A 21742-nucleotide genomic window follows, 5' to 3' on the forward strand; every position below is an offset into this window, starting at 1 on the left:
GATTCTTCTGGACCTGAGTGCAGCGTTCGACACTGTAGCACATTCCACCTTGCTACAGTGTCTGAACAAAGGAGGGGTAGGAGGTGCAGCGTTAAAGTGGTTCCAATAGTTTCTGGCTGACCGCGGCTTCCAAGTCAGACAGGGCGACTGCTACTCCAAGCGAGTAGCCTTGGACCAGGGAGTGCCGCGGGGCTCGTCCCTGAGTCCTACCCTTTTTAATCTGTACGTTGCCCCGGTGGCCACCATAGTGGAGAGCCACGGTCTGCGCTTGGTGTCATACGCCGACGACACGCAGTTGGTCATCTCCCTATCACGCACACCCAGTCTCGCAGCGGACAACTTCAGCGCATGCATGCAAGATCTCGCTGCCTGGATGTCCGCTAACTGCCTCAAGCTCAACGGAGGCAAGACTGAGGTGCTGGGTGGAGACCAAGCGGCCTGGACGTCGGCGTGGTGGCCACTCTGCCTGGGTCCGGCACCAATTCCCTGCCAGGAGGCGAGGAATTTGGGTGTTTGGTTTGATATCAACCTGACCTTCGGTCCTCAGGTTAACCGAGTGGTTGGCACTTGCTTTGGGATACTTAAGAGTCTCAGGAAGGTTCTGGAGCTCCTTCCCATCAAAGCCCGCCAAACACTAGTGCATGCACTAGTAACGTCCAAAATGGACTACGGCAACCTACTCTACCTAGGGACTCTGGAGAAGAATTTGAGTCGCCTGCAGGTCTTGCAAAATGCCGCAGCCCGCCTGGTTCTTAGACTGCCCAGAAGATCAGCGTCTAAAGCCGCGCTCCAAGCCCTGCATTGGCTTCCGGTGAGAAGTAGGGTGGAATTTAAAGCGCTTTGCACCTGCCATCGTATTGCCAATGGCAGGGCACCTCGACCTCTGCAAGGCCTGCTGACACGATATGAACCCTCCCGCTCCCTTAGATCTTCTGGTTCAGGGCGCCTGTCCATTCCCAAAGTGTTCAAAGCTCGGATGGGCGGCAGATCTATTAGGTATCTGGCAGCATCGAGCTGGAACAAACTCCCCACCGCGCTGCGTCTGGAACCCTCAGAGTCCATCTTTAGAGCGAAGCTAAAGACATTCTTGTACGCCCGGTAGCTGCCCCACTCTCTAGTACTCTCCTTTGCTAACTCTCGCACCTCTCTCAGCGCGGGGACACGCCGTTGTGCGTCACCAAGCGCTTTACAAGACTCCCTATTATTATTATTATTTGATTGTAATCTTGATTTTCTGAGGTGATTGTGGTGGATCTCAGGCGGATTTCACTAGTTTCACCTCACAAGCAGAACCCTTCTTCCCCTTAGGTGTAACTGAAGGGGATTTGAGGGACGCCACAGATTCCTCTTCACTCTCACTTGAAAGGATCTCCTTCCTGGCTTTAACCTTCTGAAGCCAGATCAGTAGCCTTCCCTCACGATCTCTCAAGGTCTTATTCGAAAAGGTACGACATACCTTACAATCTGCTGCCTTATGGTCTGGATAGAGGCAGTAGATGCAGTCTTTGTGAGGATCATCTGTATAAAGTCTCTTCTTAGAGCAGGTGGAACAAGCTCTAAATAATCCTTTCTTCTCCTTCTCAGACATGGTAGATGAAAAACCTCAAATCTAAGTCAAAATACTGTAAAAGTAAAGAATTTGAGCAGAGCTCAAAGGAGACTCCCTAGCACAACGTGCGGTAAAAAAATCTGAGGGGCAGAAGGTTCCCTCAGGAGTGTTCTAGAGGGTGAGGAGCTCTGATTGGTTCAGAGAAAAGTTTGGGCCTTTTTTACATAACAAAGGCTATGGGTTGCAAGAGTGAAATGGGCCGAGGCCTCTTTTCAGTTTGCTATACTACTAAGCACTGCTTTTTTATATACCGGAGACTCCCGTCTCGACAACGGGGAATGATTCAGGCATGTGAATCTATGAAAGTTCCAATACTGGAGTAATTATAGGTTACTATGTGTCTATATATAAGGTAGATATAGATATACTATATCTAAGTAAGGGGTGATTACACCACCTTACCCAAGCTGAGTGATCAGCCTGTGGTGTCAGTTTGGATGGCCAGCCAGGGGTGGTATAATACATGCTGCAGCCCCTGGTAGGCCTTGGATACACCTATGCCCTGGGTACCTATGGTACACTATACAGGGGCTCACAGAGGTGACCCAATACCCAATCAGGTATGTCCCTAAAGTACATGGTATCAATTTAGAGAGAGAACAGCTGGGCTGTGGGTCTGATTGGCAGGCCCACAGCCACACTAAAGTCGAAAAACCAGTAAATCACAGCAAAAAGTGGGGGTGACCATAGGAAGCAGACCCTACTCTCCTACAGTAAGAAGCTGGTAACCTTCTCATATCTCCAGACTGAGTATGATATGAATCAGACCCAACGCTATAAGTACTTACAGCTGGCGCACGCATGGAGGGCACATCACATAGACACGAGCGATATTCCTGAATACGCACCCCTAAAGGGGCACCTCCTGATGGGTGAGATCGGGTAAAAGGCAGTCTCCTGGACATACAGAACCATAATCAATAACAAGCCGGATTCCTTGCGGAAGTTGAGGGCGAAATGGGAATTAGATATGGGTGAGATAGAGGATCTGGACTGGGAAATGGCACTGATGCATCCCCGGGAGGTGGCCATCAAGTCAAGACTTAGATTGATTCAATTCAAATACTTACATAGAGCGTAATATGACAGAGCCTGACTACACAGCATAGGGAGGGCGGGAGCGCCCAACTGTCTGCGATGTCATGCGGCAGAAGGTACCTTTTTCCATGTATGTGATGACCCTGCTGGAAGAGCTAGAAGCTATCCTGGAAGAGACGATTCCCCTGAGTCCCCTGTTAGTTCTGTTGGGACTATCCACGGAGATTGATCTCCTCAGAGCAAAGTTAACACTACTTCAGCTAGGATTGGTGGTGGCAAAGCGTGACCTTGCCAAGGCATGGGAGGCTACACTGAGTCTGTCACTGGCAGAGTGGAGAAAGAGTATGGATTTGTATATGCTTGGAGAGAAAACGACCTATCAAGCATGGGGCTGTCCCAAAAAGTTCTGGCGAATATGGAAGCCGTGGCTCACAAACTACGGACTTACGCTCACTGAATCACAGTGATCTCCTAGGGTGGGGTGATGGGTGGGGGGAGGGAAAAGGGCCTGGGGTGAACCTTAGGAACAAGGAACATGGAACCACTATTTGACCGTTTACCACTGCTAAAGGAACATGATGTTGATGTACCACTGAAAGAGCTTATTTACTTCACAGATAAGTATTGTTTCTGTACTGAAGGTATGAGAATGGCAATACAAACATTCCCAAAAAAAAAAAAACTTACTGACAACAGACAAAAAGTGGGAGTAACCATGATAGAAGGATCCTACCTTCCTATACATAACCACTCTGTAATTCATCACCTGTCAAGTCTGGAGACAAATAACACACACCCATGGTGACACCAGCTGCCCGCTGCACAACACCTTACCATTACGGCTTCCTCCTTCACCTCGTCCATGTCTTGCTCCTTCACCGCCTTTTTCATGGTGAGATCATTTTCTGGCGTGGCAGCAGGCTCATAATTGTCTTGTCCAGCCTGCAGTGAAACAAAATCCCCAAAATAAATATGCTGATGAAATTTAAAGGTAAGAAACGTAAACTTTTAGTATAATGTTACATCTTGAGCTGATACTTAGGACGTCGTTTGCAGGTGTTTGTGTGAAAAACAGAGGTGCTTACTTGGCCTTGAGAAAAAATACAAAATGTCTGCCTGGGATAGGGCTCCATTCACCTGGGCAGCAGTGGCGGCTGTGTGCAACCAGGAGGGAGGCCAAACCCCTCCTGTCCGTGCCTGGCTCGCTGGGGGTTAGTTTAAACATCTCTGTGTTATATGGGCAATGGGCCTTATCTACCCAGGGGTCAAGAAACCTGTTTGGTGGTGGCAAATAGAGCGGCAGCCATTCAGGAACCAAACCAGAGCTGGTCGTTTTTTAAGGGGGCATCTCTAAGAAGCCCTCTGAGGGCATTTTACATTAAATCCCACACTGGCATCACTGTGATCTCCTAGGGTGGGGTGATGGGTGGGGGGAGGGAAAAGGGCCTGGGGTGAACCTTAGGAACATGGAACCACTATTTGACCGTTTACCACTGCTAAAGGAACATGATGTTGATGTACCACTAAAAGAGCTTATTTACTTCACAGATAAGTATTGTTTCTGTACTGCAGGTATGAAAATGGCAATACAAACATTCCCCCCAAAAAATAACTTACTGACAAGAGACAAAAAGTGGGAGTAACCATGCTAGAAGGATCCTACCTTCCTATACATAACCACTCTGTAATTAATCACCTGTCAAGTCTGGAGACAAATAACACACACCCATGGTGACACCAGCTGCCCGCTGCACAACACCTTACCATTACGGCTTCCTCCTTCACCTCGTCCATGTCTTGCTCCTTCACCGCCTTTTTCATGGTGAGGTCATTTTCTGGCGTGGCAGCAGGCTCATAATTGTCTTGTCCAGCCTGCAGTGAAACAAAATCCCCAAAAATAAATATGCTGATGAAATTTAAAGGTAAGAAACCTAAACTTTTAGTATAATGTTACATCTTGAGCTGATACTTAGGACGTCGTTTGCAGGTGTTTGTGTGAAAAACAGAGGTGCTTACTTGGCCTTGAGAAAAAATACAAAATGTCTGCCTGGGATAGGGCTCCATTCACCTGGGCAGCAGTGGCGGCTGTGTGCAACCAGGAGGGAGGCCAAACCCCTCCTGTCCGTGCCTGGCTCGCTGGGGGTTAGTTTAAACATCTCTGTGTTATATGGGCAATGGGCCTTATCTACCCAGGGGTCAAGAAACCTGTTTGGTGGTGGCAAATAGAGCGGCAGCCATTCAGGAACCAAACCAGAGCTGGTCGTTTTTTAAGGGGGCATCTCTAAGAAGCCCTCTGAGGGCATTTTACATTAAATCCCACACTGGCATCACTGTGATCTCCTAGGGTGGGGTGATGGGTGGGGGGAGGGAAAAGGGCCTGGGGTGAACCTTAGGAACATGGAACCACTATTTGACCGTTTACCACTGCTAAAGGAACATGATGTTGATGTACCACTAAAAGAGCTTATTTACTTCACAGATAAGTATTGTTTCTGTACTGCAGGTATGAAAATGGCAATACAAACATTCCCCCAAAAAAATAACTTACTGACAAGAGACAAAAAGTGGGAGTAACCATGCTAGAAGGATCCTACCTTCCTATACATAACCACTCTGTAATTCATCACCTGTCAAGTCTGGAGACAAATAACACACACCCATGGTGACACCAGCTGCCCGCTGCACAACACCTTACCATTACGGCTTCCTCCTTCACCTCGTCCATGTCTTGCTCCTTCACCGCCTTTTTCATGGTGAGATCATTTTCTGGCGTGGCAGCAGGCTCATAATTGTCTTGTCCAGCCTGCAGTGAAACAAAATCCCCAAAATAAATATGCTGATGAAATTTAAAGGTAAGAAACGTAAACTTTTAGTATAATGTTACATCTTGAGCTGATACTTAGGACGTCGTTTGCAGGTGTTTGTGTGAAAAACAGAGGTGCTTACTTGGCCTTGAGAAAAAATACAAAATGTCTGCCTGGGATAGGGCTCCATTCACCTGGGCAGCAGTGGCGGCTGTCTGCAACCAGGAGAGAGGCCAACCCCCTCCTGTCCCTGCCTGGCTCGCTTGGGGTTAGTTTAAACATCTCTGTGTTATATGGGCAATGGGCCTTATCTACCCAGGGGTCAAGAAACCTGTTTGGTGGTGGCAAATAGAGAGGCAGCCATTCAGGAACCAAACCAGAGCTGGTCGTTTTTCAGGGGGCATCTCTAAGAAGCCCTCTGGGGGCATTTTACATTAAATCCCACACTGGCATCACTGTGGGTTTAATGTGCTGAGAAGTTTGCTACCAAACTTCTCAGTTTTTAGTAAAGCCATGATGAAGTTGTGGACTTTGTAATGACCAACTACCACAGATATGTTTTTTATGGCTTTACTGCACTTACAGTGTCTAAGAATGGAACTTAAACAATGTAGAGGCACAGAGCTTATGGCACTGTGCCCTCACATGGGGGCTAGTGCACCCTGCTAGAGGGGTGCCTTACCTAGGCCTCAGGCAGTGGGTTGCAGGCATAGCACACAGGGATGTGTGCAATGCTGACTCTTCACTTTTCTCTGCACCATAACATGCAGCCTGAAATGGCAGTGTGTGGTTGTTAAGGTAGAGAGCAAATAAGGGTGGCACAAAAGGTGCTACAGCCCTTAGAGGCCTTCTCTTGTCAGAGTGCCCTTGGCACCCATGGTACCTTTTACAAGGGACTTACCTGTGGCCACGGATGTGAAAATTGTGGGTAAAAAGGTAAACCTTTGTGAAAGAACGTGCTCTGGAAACCTGATTGGCAGCGACCCACAGTACATCAAGTCAGGTTACACCAGATGTCAGGCAAAAAGTGGGGGTAACCATGCAAAAAGGGGCACTTTCCTACAATAACATTGGATTTGTTTCTACAAAACTATTTTGCTTACAGATTCTGTTTGATTAACATAATCATGATCCTTGAACACTGTAGGAGGCTGCATTAGCATAAGGTGCTCACTTATGTAAGTGAAACACCCTGCACTAATCCAGGAAACCCTTATGGTGATTTTAGTGGTTTTAGACAACCTTAGAAAGCTCTCTAAGTGGTAGCTGTGGACAGCAGCCTTCAGCCTTAGTCCAGAAGAGTGTAAGGCAGCTTGTTGTTTTACCAGTAATTAATCTTATGGTATAGTTTAAGTGAACAAGTTACTTACCTTCGGTAACGATATATCTGTAAGAAACAGTAGTTAGTATTACATTCCTTACCTTAGAATATCCCCAGGCGTCAGTCTGGATCCGGAAACTTTTGCGTAGCAGTACCCCTGCGCGTCGGTAGGCGTCGTCTGCAGGCGTCCCCTGCGGCTCCGCGTCCGTCGTCGGCGTCGTGCGCCGTGATGACGTCGCTGGAGTATATAGACGCCGCCTCCGCGCGCTGACGTCAGTTCTTTGCACACAGCTTTTCCGCGCCAGAACACGCAGAGCCATGTGAGAACCAACACTGGTGCCATTTGAAACTAGGGCCCTGAAAGGGATGTCCTTAACCCTAGGTATCAGTTCGCAGAACGGGGAGGATGGGTGGGGCGGTAAGGAATCTAATACTAACTACTGTTTCTTACAGATATATCGTTACCGAAGGTAAGTAACTTGTTCATCTGAAAGAAACAGGTTAGTATTAGATTCCTTACCTTAGAATAGATACCCCAGCAATACCAACCCCGGTGGTGGGTCTGCGAACCAATACAATCCTACACCAGAAAGTCCTGGAGGACCGAACGGCCAAAGAAGCCATCCCTCCGGACTTGACTGTCCAGGCAGTAGTGCCTCGCAAAGGTGTGCAGCGAGGCCCACGTAGCCGCCTGGCAAATGTCCTGCAAAGGGACTCCCCGGCCCAGGGCAGTAGTAGCCGCCGTGGCCCGAGTGGAATGGGCTCTCAGCCCAACAGGAGGCTCCTTCCAAGCCAAAGAGTAGCACGCTTTGATGCACAGGACGACCCACCGAGAGATGGTCCGTTTCTGTACCGCCCTTCCCTTCTTCTCACCCACGTAGCCAACAAACAGTTGGTCATCCACCCGGAACTGGCGTGTGCGATCCATATAAAATGAAAGCGCACGTTTTGGGTCCAGACGATGGAGCCGCTCTTCATCTTTTGAAGGATGCGGAGGCGGGAAGAAGGAGGGTAAGGTGATGGACTGCCCGATGTGAAAAGCAGAAACTACTTTGGGCAGGAAAGAAGATCTAGTTCTCAGAACCACCTTGTCTGGATGAATGGACATGAAAGGAGGTTTGACAGAAAGAGCCTGGAGCTCACTCACTCTCCTGGCAGAGGTGATGGCAACCAGGAAGGCCGTCTTTAAAGTCAGGAGACGGAGAGGACAGGAATGAAGCGGCTCAAAGGGAGCGCACATCAAGAAAGTCAGAACCAGGTTCAAGTCCCACTGAGGCATCACGAACGGAACAGGTGGATACATGTGCGTGATGCCCTTCAAGAATCTCGTTACAATAGGGGACTTGAACAAAGATGGCTGATCAGGTAGCCTTAAGAAGGCGGAAAGGGCAGAAAGGTAGCCCTTGATAGTGCCCAGAGCAGAGCCCTGCTGGGCAAGAGAGAGAAGAAAGAGGAGAACCTCGGAGAGAGGGGCAGAAAGGGGATCCACAGCCTTTGCTGTGCACCATGCCACAAATCTGTTCCACCGGCAGGCGTATACCGACTTTGTGGAGGGACGCCTGGCTGCCAGAATCACATCACAGACTTCAGGAGGCAAGTCAAATGGCCTCAACTGTCGCCGCTCAATCTCCACGCATGGAGGTGGAGACTGGACAGGTTCGGGTGGAGGACCGTCCCCTGCTGCTGCGACAGAAGGTCCTCCTGAAGGGGCAGGCGGATCGAGGGACCGACTGACATGCTGAGTAGCTCAGGATACCAGTACCTTCGAGCCCAGTCCGGAGCCACAAGGATAACTTGGGCCCGGTCGCGCCTGATCTTCTTCAGCACTCTGGGCAGAAGTGGTATAGGCGGAAAGGCGTACAACTGACCGCAACTCCACTCGCGCCGAAAGGCGTCGCCGTGCGAGTGCCGTCTTGGAAACTCCAACGCGCAGAACTGATGACATTGCGCGTTCTCTTCTGTGGCGAATAGATCTAACCAAGGCTCTCCCCATTGCAGAAAGAGGCCTTTCGCCACGTCCGAGTTCAGACGCCATTCGTGATCCACCGAGCACCGACGGCTGAGTTCGTCCGCCCTGGCGTTCAGAGAACCTGCCAGGTGTTGAACCGTCAGAGTCACGCCCTGACGTTCAAGCCATTGCCAGAGACGCAGGGCCTCCTGGCAAAGGGTCCACGACCCCACTCCGCCCTGCTTGTTGCAGTACCACATGGCGGTGGTGTTGTCCGTGAACACCTGCACTACACTCCCGTTGACAAAGGGGAGGAATGCCTTCAGTGCTAGGCGAATCGCCCGCAGCTCCAACATGTTGATATGGAGCCGGGACTCCGCCGGAGACCAGATGCCTCTGATCTCCGCCTCTCCCAAGTGGCCTCCCCAGCCCTGGAGGGACGCGTCCGTCACAACTACGTGCTCCGGTTGGGGAAGGGAGAGGGATCTGCCTCTGACCCAATCGCGGTCCGTAAGCCACCACTGCAACTGTCTCGCAGTGCCCTCCGAGATCAGGACATGGTCGGATAGGTTGCCTTGATGCTGGGCTCACTGAAACTTCAGGTCCCACTGCAGAGCCCGCATCCGCCACCGGGCGTGATGCACCAGAAGGATGCAGGAAGCCATCAGCCCCAGCAGCCGCAGCGTCAACCTGACCGAAACCCGGGATAACGGCTGAAAGATGGGAATCAAAGCCTGTATATCCCGGACCCGCCGTTCCGGAGGATAAACCCGAAACTGCGCCGAGTCGAGAACCGCTCCGATGAAAAGGAGCTTTTGAGAGGGACACAGGTGTGATTTCGGCACATTGATGGAAAACCCCAGCTCGTGCAGGAGGTCTGCCGTCATCTGAAGGTGGTGGACGACTGTCTGGGGCGAGCCCGCCTTCAACAACCAGTCGTCGAGGTAGGGGAAGACTGAAACCCCTAACCGGCGCAGATGAGCTGCGACCACCGCCATCACTTTCGTGAACACCCGTGGGGCGCTGGTAAGGCCGAATGGGAGCACGACAAACTGAAAGTGCTCGTGGCCTACCGTGAACCGCAGGTAACGCTGGTGGGCCGGCAGGACGGGGATGTGAAAATACGCATCCTGCAAGTCCAACGCCACCATCCAGTCTTGCGGGTCTAGAGCAGCCAAGACCTGAGCCAAAGTCAACATCTTGAACTTCTCCTTCCGGAGGAAGCCGTTGACGTCCCGTAGATCCAAGATAGGACGCAGGCCCCCCTTGTCCTTCTTGGGTACCAGAAAGTAGTGGGAATAGCAACCACGCCCTACTTCTGGCCCAGGAACGCCAAGAGGGCCGTAACTTCCTCCTGCAGAAGTGTCAAGTGGTCCCCCGACACACGGTGGTTCTGCGGTGGCATGGCTGGAGGAGTGGTCTCGAAGGGGAGGGAGTAGCCCCTTCGGACGAGCTGCAGCACCCACCTGGAGTGGAGTGTGTGGCTCACTGGTTAGAGGCGGCAGGCCTGAGAGCAGAGGTCAGCCTGGGACCAGGGTTCAATTCCCGACGCGGCAGGGTCGTGGACCTTGGTCAGCGGACTCGATAATTCTCGCTTCGGTGCTTACTCTAATCAGGGGTTCCACTCGGCAACTCTGGGCATTAGCTTGCCTAATCTCCACAACGGCCCCACCAATTCCAGGGATGCCTGGCTCCACCTTGGGGACTCCCAGCAAGGGACCATCCCACAGGGAAAGCCAGGACGGGTTCCCCAGAGTTATACAGCGCCGGGACGCCCCGTTGCTGGGGCAGCTGTGCGCTTTACAAGTATACTACATTTACATTTTCACCTGTCCGATGTGATAGTGCGCCAGCGGGAGTGGTGATGGCGAACCCTGCCACCCACTGGCGTCACATGGGCCTGAAAGCACGGACTAGGAGGATTTGGAGGCTGTCGCTGTGGGGGGAGGTGTGGTCTGACCTCGCCGCTGTCCCTGACCGCCTCCACGGCGGAATCCACGGCCGCCACCGCGTTGAGAAGTGTTCTGCGGTGCGTGGCTGGCAGCACGTGTGGGACCGCCCCTTCCCTGGCCACGAAAGGAGCGAAACGAACCCGTTTGCTGGCGCTGGGTCGAGAGACCCAAGGACTTGGCCGTGACCCTGGAGTCCTTGAAGCGCTCAAGCGCGTGGTCCGCTTTGTCGCCAAATAGGCGACTGCCATCGAACGGCATGTCCATCAAAGTATTTTGGACATCCGCCGAAAAGTTGGCGGATCTCAGCCAGGTGTGGCGACGAATCGCCACCGTCGTGGACATCGCTCTGCCCAGCGAGTCGGTCGTATCAAGACCACACCTGATGGAATATCTCGCCGCGTCTTGGCCTTCAATCATAGCCTGACCGAGCTTGTCCCGTACCTCCTGCGGGCATTGCGGTAGACACTCCGCGACCGTATCCCACAGAGAGTGGGTGTAGCGGCCCAAGAGGCATGCGGTGTTGCAAGACCGCAGTCCCAGACTCAGGGACGAGAAGACCTTCTTTCCATACTGGTCGTACCTCTTTGATTCCCGGTCGGGCGGGGCGGACGGGAATGCGGTTTGGGAAGTCGAGGCCTGGATCACCAGACTCTCAGGGGTGGGATGGGTGGACAGGAACTTAGGGTCGTCCGGACACGGACGGTGGCGTCTGGCCACGTTCCTATCAACAGGCGAACCTGAAGCGGGCCTGGACCACGTGCCCAAAAGAACGTCTGTCAAGGCTTCATTGAACGGCAGCAGAGGCTCCTGTGGGCATGACTGCGGTTTGAAGACCTCGGTGAGGATGTTAGGCCTCACTTTCGCGACGGGGAGCTCAAGGCGTAAAGCCTTGGCAGCCCTCATCAACACCACTGAATAAGCAGCCCCAGCCTCCGAAGCCACAGTAGGAGGCGAGACAAAAGCAGGGTTAGGAGAATCGTCCAGACCACTGGCCTCACCCAAGTCACCTGTCCAGTCCACGTCGTACTGACACTCGCGTGACAGAGGGTCCTCAGACCCCTCCCAACCCTCTCCATAATCTACATCCTCACCATATTCTGAGTCAACGATGTCGACCGGCTCCTCGGGGTCAATGGGCCCCATCGGCGCCGGACTCGGCGTCGGGCGACGCCGGTCCGACTCCGCGTCCGGAGTAGGAGAGGGAATGGGGGTGGCGCCGCCCGGAGCCAGCGCCGGAGCCCCGACGCCGGCCGGAGCCGGCGCCGGAGTCGCGGCGCCGCGCGGAGGCGGCACCATGGGTTGCCCCGATGGAATCGGCGCCGGAGAGGCCGGCGGACCAGCCGGCGTCGACCCTGAAGGACCTAGCGGCGCCGGGGCAGGAGCCGCCGGCGGCGTCGGGGCCGGAGCACCCGACGGCGTCGGGGCAGGAGCACCCGAACCGCTCGGGCCCCCGGACGGGACCACCGGGCCCGCAGGCGCCGTAGGCCCCGCCGGAGGAGACAGCGCCCTCATGGCCATGAGGAACTCCTCTATCTCCTCGCGCGACGCGCCTTGCCCAGGGACCGACGGGTATGGAGCAGGCAGCGTCGGCGACCCACGCGGGGCCGCGGGGGTGGGGCTACCCGAACCCCCGGCCGCATCGCGCGAGCGTCGGGGGGAGTCGGGGGTGCGATGACGACGCCCCGACTTCTTGTGTTTCTTACCTGAGGAACCGGAGGAATGGTGATGACTTCCGGAGCGCTCGTGGCGGCTCCGCGACCGTTCTCTCGACTGCTCCCTCGACCTCCGGCCGGACCGGGACCGCTCTCGACGCGGGGCCGACACCCGGAGCTCGAGTAGCTTGCGGGACCGCTCCCGTCTAGCCTTACTCGTTAAGGCCCGGCAGTCGACGCAGGACTCCACGTCGGGGTCCGGGCCCAGGCACCGGAGGCAGAGTCGATGGTGGTCGGTGACCGACATCGTGCGGTCACACCCGTCACAATTCTTAAAACCGAGCATCCTACCGGCACCTTAAGAGTTAGATAGTAATCAAAAAACTTTGGTCAAAAGACCGGAGTACTGCTCTTCGGATCTGCGCTAACTGGCGCGGAAAAAAGAAGAACTGACGTCAGCGCGCGGAGGCGGCGTCTATATACTCCAGCGACGTCATCACGGCGCACGACGCCGACGACGGACGCGGAGCCGCAGGGGACGCCTGCAGACGATGCCTACCGACGCGCAGGGTACTGCTACGCAAAAGTTTCCGGATCCAGACTGACGCCTGGGGATATTCTAAGGTAAGGAATCTAATACTAACCTGTTTCTTTCAGATGTAGTTATTATTAACACTCGCTAACATAATACAATATCTCCTACCCAGAGATATATGCACAATACACACAATACTTTATCAATAGAATACGTAAATAGCACTGAATAAACAGTGGTCTCTAGGGGGAGACCAAACCATATACTAAAATAGTGGAATGTGAACCCAGACTTAAGCCAGGAATGGACCCAGAAGTCTAAGGGTAAGTCACGGTTGCAATTTTAAAGAACAAGTACCCTTCCCAGTGGACCCTGAAGAAACCCCATGGAAGATGGAAGATTGAAGAGTCACCCCACCAGTGGATACCCCAGGAACCAGGAGATCTACACCTGGGAAGCCGGGGGGATAGGTGCAAAGTGACCTTGGAAACTACCGTAGACCACAATGGAGGACTTCTGGAAAGATGCCGCTGGCGAAGAAGGTGAAAGTGTACGGTGGAACCCAGAGGTGGATTCAAGACGAGAGGTACCTGCAAGCAGAGGGGACAGAGTCTATGCCATCAGGAGTGACCAGGAAGCATGGGAGACGAATGCCCAAAGACGTCAGAAATGCAGGAGAGTGTGATGTACTGGGATGAATGTATGACATTGTTCTGCATTCTGTCCATCAACTGTTGTTTTTGCATTTGCCACTCCGAGTGGGACAGGTATGCTCAAACGTGAGTCCCATGCTCTCCATGCCACTGGAATCAAGCTATCCTGGCTGATGAGGGCTGAAATCCCGAAACCGGTCCTAGGATGCTTGTTTCACGTCCAGGGAGGACCTGGCTTGGCAGTTCGCGCTGGACTGTTCCCATGGGGCACAGGGTCAAGACTGATTTGCATATTTTTTATTTATTTATGCGATTTTATATAGCGCGAACTTTACCCGAAGGTGTCAGAGCGCTTTACATAGGACCCAGTTTCAACCATAAGGACTGATGGTTACATTCGGAAAAACAGATTTGCAAATTTTTGACTTACATAAGAACCAGTTGAAAACATACGGACTTAGGATTACATGCATTACAAAAGAAGGTACAAACAGAAAAAATTGCAAATCTACAAGAGATAGAGTCACACAAGGAGGAGATACAAATGGATAAACTCTAGGCATATACTAGAGATAGCTCTATCTACTTAGGGAGGGGATACACATGGATATGGATAAGAGTCACAGAGGAATGGTAGAGAGCACAGCGGAGTCCTGCATAAACTAGTGATTAGAGTTATCTCTATATACATAGGGAAGGGGTAAGACTGGATATACTCTAAAAGCCACATAGGAATGGAAGAGAGCAAAGCGGACTACTGCATGTCCTAGTGATTAGAGTTATCTCTATATACATAGGGAAGGGATACACATGGAAATACTCTAAAAGTCACATAGGAGACTAGTCATTAGAGTTATCTCTATATACATAGGAAGGGATAAGACCGGATATACTCTAATGGACACATAGGAATGGTAGAGAGTACAAAGGTCTACTGCATACACTAGTGATTAGAGTTATCTCTATATACATAGGGAGGGGATAAGACTGGATATACTAAAGAGTCACATAGGCAAGGTATATGGTGCAAGGTCTAAAGCAAATACCATTGATTAGAGTTCTTACAATAAGTCAAAGAGCAGAGTTCCATAAGTGTGGATGCAGTCACAGAACAAAGGGAGGGTGGGAGGGATGCAAGGGTATGGAGAGAAGGGGAAGCGGAAAAGGGAGGGAACATTTGAGGATCATCCACGGGGAAAAGGGTTGATGGACGAGGGAATGGGAGGAGGGCTAGAGTCCATCGAAACTGTCCGAAAACAGCAGCAAAGTGATGGTCAGGACAATGCAAAAAGTCAAGAAGTCCAGGAGTGAAGGTGGGAGATGAAGCTGGAGGCCAGCCGCAGGCGCGACACCATCTTGGAGAGCTTGCAGTCAGCCGTCTCGGTGGGGGAGAGAGTGCGCCAGGTGTTGAAGGCCATGTTGACGCTGTTGGTACGGTCACGTGTTGGCCATGCGGCTGCCGGTGGGTTGTGTGGATTCACCCGCAAGCAGTGTGGAGTCCATTCAGAACACTGGTGCCCTGTGGGGGGGAGGGGGAGGGTGAGTGGTCTGGAGATCCGGCCCGTGTTGCAGGGCCCCAGGGCATTCCGGCACTGGCAGTGGCCCCAAACTGGCAGCAGGTCGGGAGGCAGGCCAAAAATCCAAGAGAGGGCCGGATTAGCAGGAGGCCGGGGAGAAGTTGGGGCAAGCCAGTGGAAGCGGCGATCGCCATCCAAAAGTCGCCTCCGGCCGCCATCTTAGAGTCAGGCAGGCGCTGGAAGGATTCCCTCGGTGGGGGTCTCCACCGAAGTGAAGGTAGAGGAAATTATGCCAGCTGCTGCGGCGAGAGTCTCGACCAGCCGGGGTAGCGCAGGACGCAAACCTACCTCCCAGCGGCGGCCGCAGTCAGCGGAGTCCACGGCGCAGTGCCGCCCGCCATCTTGAGCGCCTCCGCCCTCTCCTCCTTCACCTCGGGAGATCGAGCCTGTCTGCCAACCTCGGAGCGATCGCTTCTGCTCCGCACCTGCCCCACTCGCTCCGCTTCGTGCTGGAAAAAAGAGCGGTCAAAATGAAGGGCTGAATCTGCCCAGGGCAGGGTTCAAACTGGAATGGCATGGTGACCAAAAAAACAATGGATTTAGGGCCAGATCTCTGTACTGGGGTGAATGTATGACACGGTTCTGCATTCTGTCCATCAACTGTTGTTTTTGCAGTTGCAGCTGTGCTCACCAGGCGACACTGTAGAAAACCAGGAGCCGTTCACGAGCTCTCCTATGTCGGATCTCGAGAATCAAGGGCTCAGTGTCCGGCAGAGGCACCAACAAGGCTTGGCAGCGGCAAACAACGTAGTCGACGAAAAAGGTGCAGGGTCAGGACCAGAAAGGTCCAAGTGACACGAGCAGGTGAGTCGGAGCGGGCCTTGAGCAAGAAAGGGAGCCCTCTGAAGTCAAAGAAGACCCTCAAGAGGACCCATGGGCCAAAGGCACAGGAGTAGCAAGAGGACCTCGAGCAGCTCACCAATAAAGAAGGCCCACGTTGCAGAGGAAGTGGTGAGGGTGAAGATTTTGGCTATAAGAGTTGCTTGAGGTTGGAGCTTCTTAGAGTCCGAAGATCTCTGAAGGAGAGAGCCAACAAGCATTGGCATCAGCAAGTCAATGTGGTGCACAGGAGTCTGTTCCAGTGGTTTGGACAAGGGACACTGGCCCTCAAACTCAGTATGAAGACAGTGCAGGTCTTGAGGGAGTTGCAGAACCACCACCTGTGTTGCTGTGCCTTTGGAGTCTGTCTGAGCCCAGGATCAGCAGACCGGTCAGCTCTGTTGCAGTGCCTGCAGATGCAGGGGAGTGACTCCTTCACTCCAAGGGAGATTCATTCAGGTGCCTCGGATGTCCACAGGCCTGGTGAAGAACCTGTATGGAGCATGGGCACAGAAGACTAGCAGGATGACGAGACCACATACAGTAGGAATCTTCCTTGGTGCAGTCTCGGTTCCCAAAGCGAAGTTTAGAGTGTCCAGATGGTTGAAGTTGAAGTGGTATGTGCTCTGAATCTTGTCCCACGACAAATCTAGGGACCCACCCACATGTAAGCCCTTATGTACCCTTAGGAAAGGATTGGGACAATTCAAGGATCTCTCCCAAAGGAGGGGCTGGTCAGTGGGGACAAGAAATGCGTTACTTACCTGTAACTGCAGTTATCCAGTATTGGTATCTTTCATAGATTCACATACCTGAATCATTCCCCGTCGTCGGGGTGGGAGTCACCGGTATATAATAACAGTAATGTCATATAGACATATACATACTAATAGGCCAGAGGCCTCACATTAGTAACCTATCCAAGTCCTTTTGTAAAAAGGACCAAACTTTGGCCAGGAGCCAATCAGCTACTACCACCCTCTAGAACCTTCATGGAAGGAGCCCTAGTCCCTCAGATTTTCGTAAGCACAGTGCTAAGTAGTACCTACTGAGAGAACTAAGGTGAGCCCTTCCAGGGGAGGCGGGTGGGTTGCATGTGAATCTATGAAAGATACCAATACTGGATAACTGCAGTTACAGGTAAGTAACGCATTTCTTATCCAGTATTATGGGTATCTTTCATAGATTCACCTGCCTGAATTAGAGTAGCAAGCAATAGGCAGCACCTTTCGCATAACATAGCATGTAAGACACTTGATAATAACTTATCAATCGTGCAACGCAATAAACTGCAAACAGTAGCAGGATAAGAAATGTGCAATTAGGTAATAGGAAAGGTGGGATGAAAGGAAGAAGGCTCACCTCTAATGAAATAGATGACGGAGCACCGCTTGACCCACTGCTGCATCCTTCATAAATTCCGAATCCAAGCAGTAGTGCTTGGTGAACGTATGTGGTGTCTTCCATGTCGCCGCTCTGCAAATGTCGACAATGGGCACCCCAGAAAAGAGCGCCATGGAGGTGGAAACCGCTCTAGTGGAATGAGCCCGAACTTTGGAGGGCAGAGGATGTCCCGCCTGCTGATGGCAGAAGGCAATGGCCGCAGAGATCCATCTTGAAATGCTCTGCTTTGACAGTGGTAGGCCCTTCCTGGGCCTGATGAAGGCAATAAACAATTGGTTGGACTTGCGTTCTATGAATGTAGAATTTTAGACATCTTTTCAGATCTAAGGAATGTAGAGATCTCTCCGCTGCTGAAGATGGATTCGGGAAGAAAGATCTCAGGACAATAGGTTCATTTAGATGAAAAGCCGACGGAACCTTTGGTACGAATTTGGGGTTAGTCCGTAGAATGACCCTGTCCTGTTTGAACTGAAGAAACGGGTCTTGAATAGAGAAAGCCTGCAGTTCACTCACTCTCCTTGCTTACGTGAGAGCCAGCAAAAGAGCTATTTTCCATGACAAGAATTTGAGATCTGCTCTATGCATTGGCTCAAAGGGGTGTTTCATCAACTGAGCCAAGACAACATTGAGTTGCCATGTAGGTGGGAAAGGTTTTATTGGGGGATAAGTCCTGAATAAGCCTTTCAGAAACTGCTTGACCAGTCTATTGGACCATAGGGAAATTCCAGACGAAGAGCGCCTGAACCGAGATATGGCTGCCAGGTGGACTTTGATTGAGGCATGGGCCAATCCCGAGTTGGCCAGGTGAAGCAGGTACGGCAGAAGTGTGCCGGAGATGACGAGAATGGGTGCAGTTTGTTAGCTTTACACCGCAAACAGAATCTCTTCCACTTAAGAGAATACGTTTTGTTGATACTGTCAGCCCGGGCCCGGGCTAAGACGACTCTGCAGTCCTGAGGAATATCTAAGTCCTGGAACTCTCTGAACTCAGGAGCCAAGCCGATAATCTGAGAGATGTCGGATCTGGATGCTGGACTTGCCCCTGGTTCATAGTGAGGAGATGCGGGTAAGGCCTGAATGGAATCGGAGGCTCCAGCGACAGAATGTATAGTTCTGTAAACCAGTGTTGGCGCGGCCACGCTGGGGCTACCAGGATCACGGTGCAACGCTCCGCTTTCAGTTTCCGGATGACCCTGGGGATCAGGGGAAATGGAGGAAAAGAGTAAGCAAAGACGTTGCACCATGCCATCGAAAATGTATCCCCGAGAGATCTTTTCTGGGGATGCCAACTTGCATAATGTTGGCATTTTGCGTTGATCTTGTTCGCAAATAGATCCAGTTGAGGTCTGCCCCATCGGGAAAACACTGCGTCGAGAGCATGTTGGTCAAGCTCCCACTCGTGACAAATGGAGCGTTGCCTGCTTAGTGAGTCCGCCAGGGTGTTGTCTGCTCCTGGGACATACTCCGCTCTCAGCGAAATGTTGTGTTGGAGTAGCCACTTCCAAATTCGCTGTGATTCTTGAGACAACGTCATGGATCGAGTTCCCCCTTGCTTGTTTAAATAGTGCATTGTGGTGGTGTTGTCCGTCCTCACAAGCACTGGGGAGTTCCTGATCCGAGGCAGGAATGCTCGAAGTGCCAGGTATACTGCCCTCAGCTCTAGCAGGTTGATGTGGAGCTGTTTTTCTGCCAGCGACCACTGACCGTGTATTTGAAGTTCCTGCAGGAACGCACCCCATCCTTCCAATGATGCAGCCGTTTGTTATCACGTGTGGGGAGATTGAAAGTAGGAATGGAAGGCCCTGGTTTAGGTTTTTTGTTTGAAGCCACCAGTGCAGGGCCTTCACCATGAACGGAGTGATCCTGATAAGATCGTACACTGGATCCACTGAGAGGATAACGCCTCCTGTAAGGGACGCATACGGAGGCGGCAGTGTGGTATTAGGAGAATATTGGAGGACATCATTCCTAGTAATGGCTTGAAGATTCGCACCTTGATGGTCTTTTTGACCTGAATGTGGGCTGCCAGAGACCTCAGTTTGACCTGACGTTCTTCTGATGGGAAGGCCTTCCCCTGATGCATGTCTAGAGTTGCTCCCAGGAAAGTGAGGTGTTGAGAGGGCTGCAATACTGACTTTTCCTGGTTGAGCGTAAGCCCCAGGCTCTCGAAGAGCTGAAGGAAGGCGTTGGAAGATTCGCTTACGCGTTCTAGAGTAGGAGACTTGATGAGCCAATCGTCCAAGTAAGGGAATACCTGGTGATGGTGCTGGCGAAGGTACGCTGCCACTGGAGATAGGCATTTTGTAAAAATGCGTGGCGCTGACTTCAGGCCAAATGGCAACACTCTGAATTGGTAGTGTCTGCCCGCCACTACAAACCTTAGGTATTGGCGGTGACTTTTGTGGATGAGTATGTGAAAATAGGCGTCCTGGAGGTCTAAGGACACCATGAAATCTTTGGAATTGAGTAGCTGTAACACTTCCTGAATGGATACCATACGGAACGATTGTTTCTTGAGGTATCTGTTGAGGTTCCTTAGATCCAATATAGGTCTCCATTTCTTCTACTTTTTTCGTATTAGGAAGAACCGGGAATAGAATCCTTTCCCCCTCTGACCTCTGGGAACTCTTTCTACGGCTCTTTTCTAGAGCATTAGTGAGAGTTCCGCTTGAAGGAGATGCAGATTCTTGTGCTGCATGGGACCTGGTGGGTTCGAAGGAGGAGTTTCCACGAACTCCAAAGTATGGCCGAACCGAACCAACTGGAGAACCCAACGATCCGTCGTAATTCTTTGCCAATTGTGAAGGAAGTTGGTAATTTTCCCTCCAACTACGTAATGTGGAGAAGAAGTGGAGGCCTGTTGGAGAAATAAGTCATTGTCGTCTGGCGGAGTCTTTCTTTCCTCCCCTCCCTCGAAAGGAAGACTTATTGTGCGAGGACTGGCCATGTTGCTGCCTCTGTTGGTATTGAGGCTTGTATTGCTGGGACGAGCCGTAGGAGGATTTGTATCCCTGATAGCCACCTCTTGCCTGCTGGCCTCTTCCTCTGGAGCCCCGAAAGGAAGTATTTTTGTACTGGAGGGTACCTAAGGCTTTTGCGGTCTCCGTATCTTTCTTGATACCCTGTAGCATTTCATCAATATGCTCCCCAAAGAGCAACTCTCCGTCAAACGGCATGTCCAGTACTTTGGACTGTACCTCCGGCCGGAAGGATGTAGCTTTCAGCCATCCCTGGCGCCTAAGGACCGCTGCCCCCGCCAGCTGGCGAAATCCTGTTGAGGCGATATCCATCGCCACGTCAATCATTTCCGAGGCGGACCGCTCTCCCTCAAGGAGGATCTTCTTTACCTCTTCTTTCTGCTCCTCTGGCAGTGTGCCTAGATATGGGGCAACATCCACCCACATCTGGCGATTGTAACGCCCTAAAAGCGCTAACGAGTTTGCCGCCCTTACCTTAAGGGCCGACATCGACGAGAATTTCTTCCCGATGTTATCCAGTTTACGGCCTTCCTTATCTGGAGGCGCAGTCAGCGCAGCAGATGGGTTGTTGGATTTCCGCTGCGCGGCCTGGGTGATAACGGAGTCCGGTTTGGTATGGCCTATAAGGCATGCCGGAGCTGTGTCCCGGGCCTTATACTTCTTATCAAGCCTGGTCGGCACTGGTTGTAAAGATGAGGGGTTTTTCATTATTTTTACCCCTTGGTCCCAGATGTATTCGATAATAGGGATTGACCGAACCGTCTTCTTGAATGGCTCTTTAAAGTCATATAGGAAGCAATCCTGAGGTTGCGTGGTCATCTCTATTTAGAACCTTGCTGCTGCTCTCTCTACAACATTATGAAACCCCCCGATATCTTCTGGGGGTGAAACCGCCTGTGCTTGGTCTGGGGAAGCCGGACGTTCAATGACGTAGTCATACCACTTGTCATCCTTTATTTCTCCCTCCTCCTGTTGACCTTCTTCATCTTCTACTACTGCTTCCTCCTCCTCTTCATCAGAGGACGGTAGAGGAGGCAAAGTCACAGGACCGTGACGAATGACCAGCGGTGGTGGTCTAGGGCGAGGAGGAGGAGCTTGTGTCGCAAGATTTGGAGGCACCACTGAAGGAGGTGGAGTAGGCGGAAACCGCTGCTTGTAATCCGCTATGAGGAATTGGAGGTCCGTGACTATCGAGGCCGGGAGGCACACCATAGGTTGTGAAGGAGGGGGCGGTTGATATTCCTCCTGGCATGGCACTTCTGCCTGACCAAGGTTTTCATAGTCCGAAATCTCTTGGACCTTGACATTGAGCTGTGAAGGACTTGTTGCAGTGTGGAACAAGGCACCTTCATCAGAATCCTCAGTCTCCAGTAAGTGGACCGTTAGCAGTGGCAGGACCTTGCTAGGAGACGTAGTCTCTGGCGTCAGCATACGCGTTGACATCCTGAAGTG

General features: G+C 52.0%; 1 protein-coding gene across 8 annotated transcripts in view; it reads right to left on the bottom strand.

The window, feature by feature from the left end:
* LOC144772352 (sodium/potassium-transporting ATPase subunit alpha-1-like) overlaps window positions 1-21742 on the bottom strand; it is a 3188308-nt gene that overhangs the window by 2538430 nt on the left and 628136 nt on the right. For 7 of the 8 annotated variants that reach the window (XM_078656610.1, XM_078656616.1, XM_078656614.1 and 4 more), the window contains exons 5-7: window positions 5343-5450; window positions 4412-4519; window positions 3482-3589 (exon numbers count right to left, since the gene is read on the bottom strand). In XM_078656610.1, coding sequence (XP_078512736.1) covers window positions 3482-3589; window positions 4412-4519; window positions 5343-5450 — 324 coding nt within the window. The remainder of the gene's footprint in view (window positions 1-3481; window positions 3590-4411; window positions 4520-5342; window positions 5451-21742) is intronic. The other variant, XM_078656611.1, reaches the window with a different exon arrangement.

Source organism: Lissotriton helveticus, chromosome 8 (assembly GCF_964261635.1).
Source record: "Lissotriton helveticus chromosome 8, aLisHel1.1, whole genome shotgun sequence".
In the NCBI taxonomy this organism is placed as follows: Eukaryota; Metazoa; Chordata; class Amphibia; order Caudata; family Salamandridae; genus Lissotriton; species Lissotriton helveticus.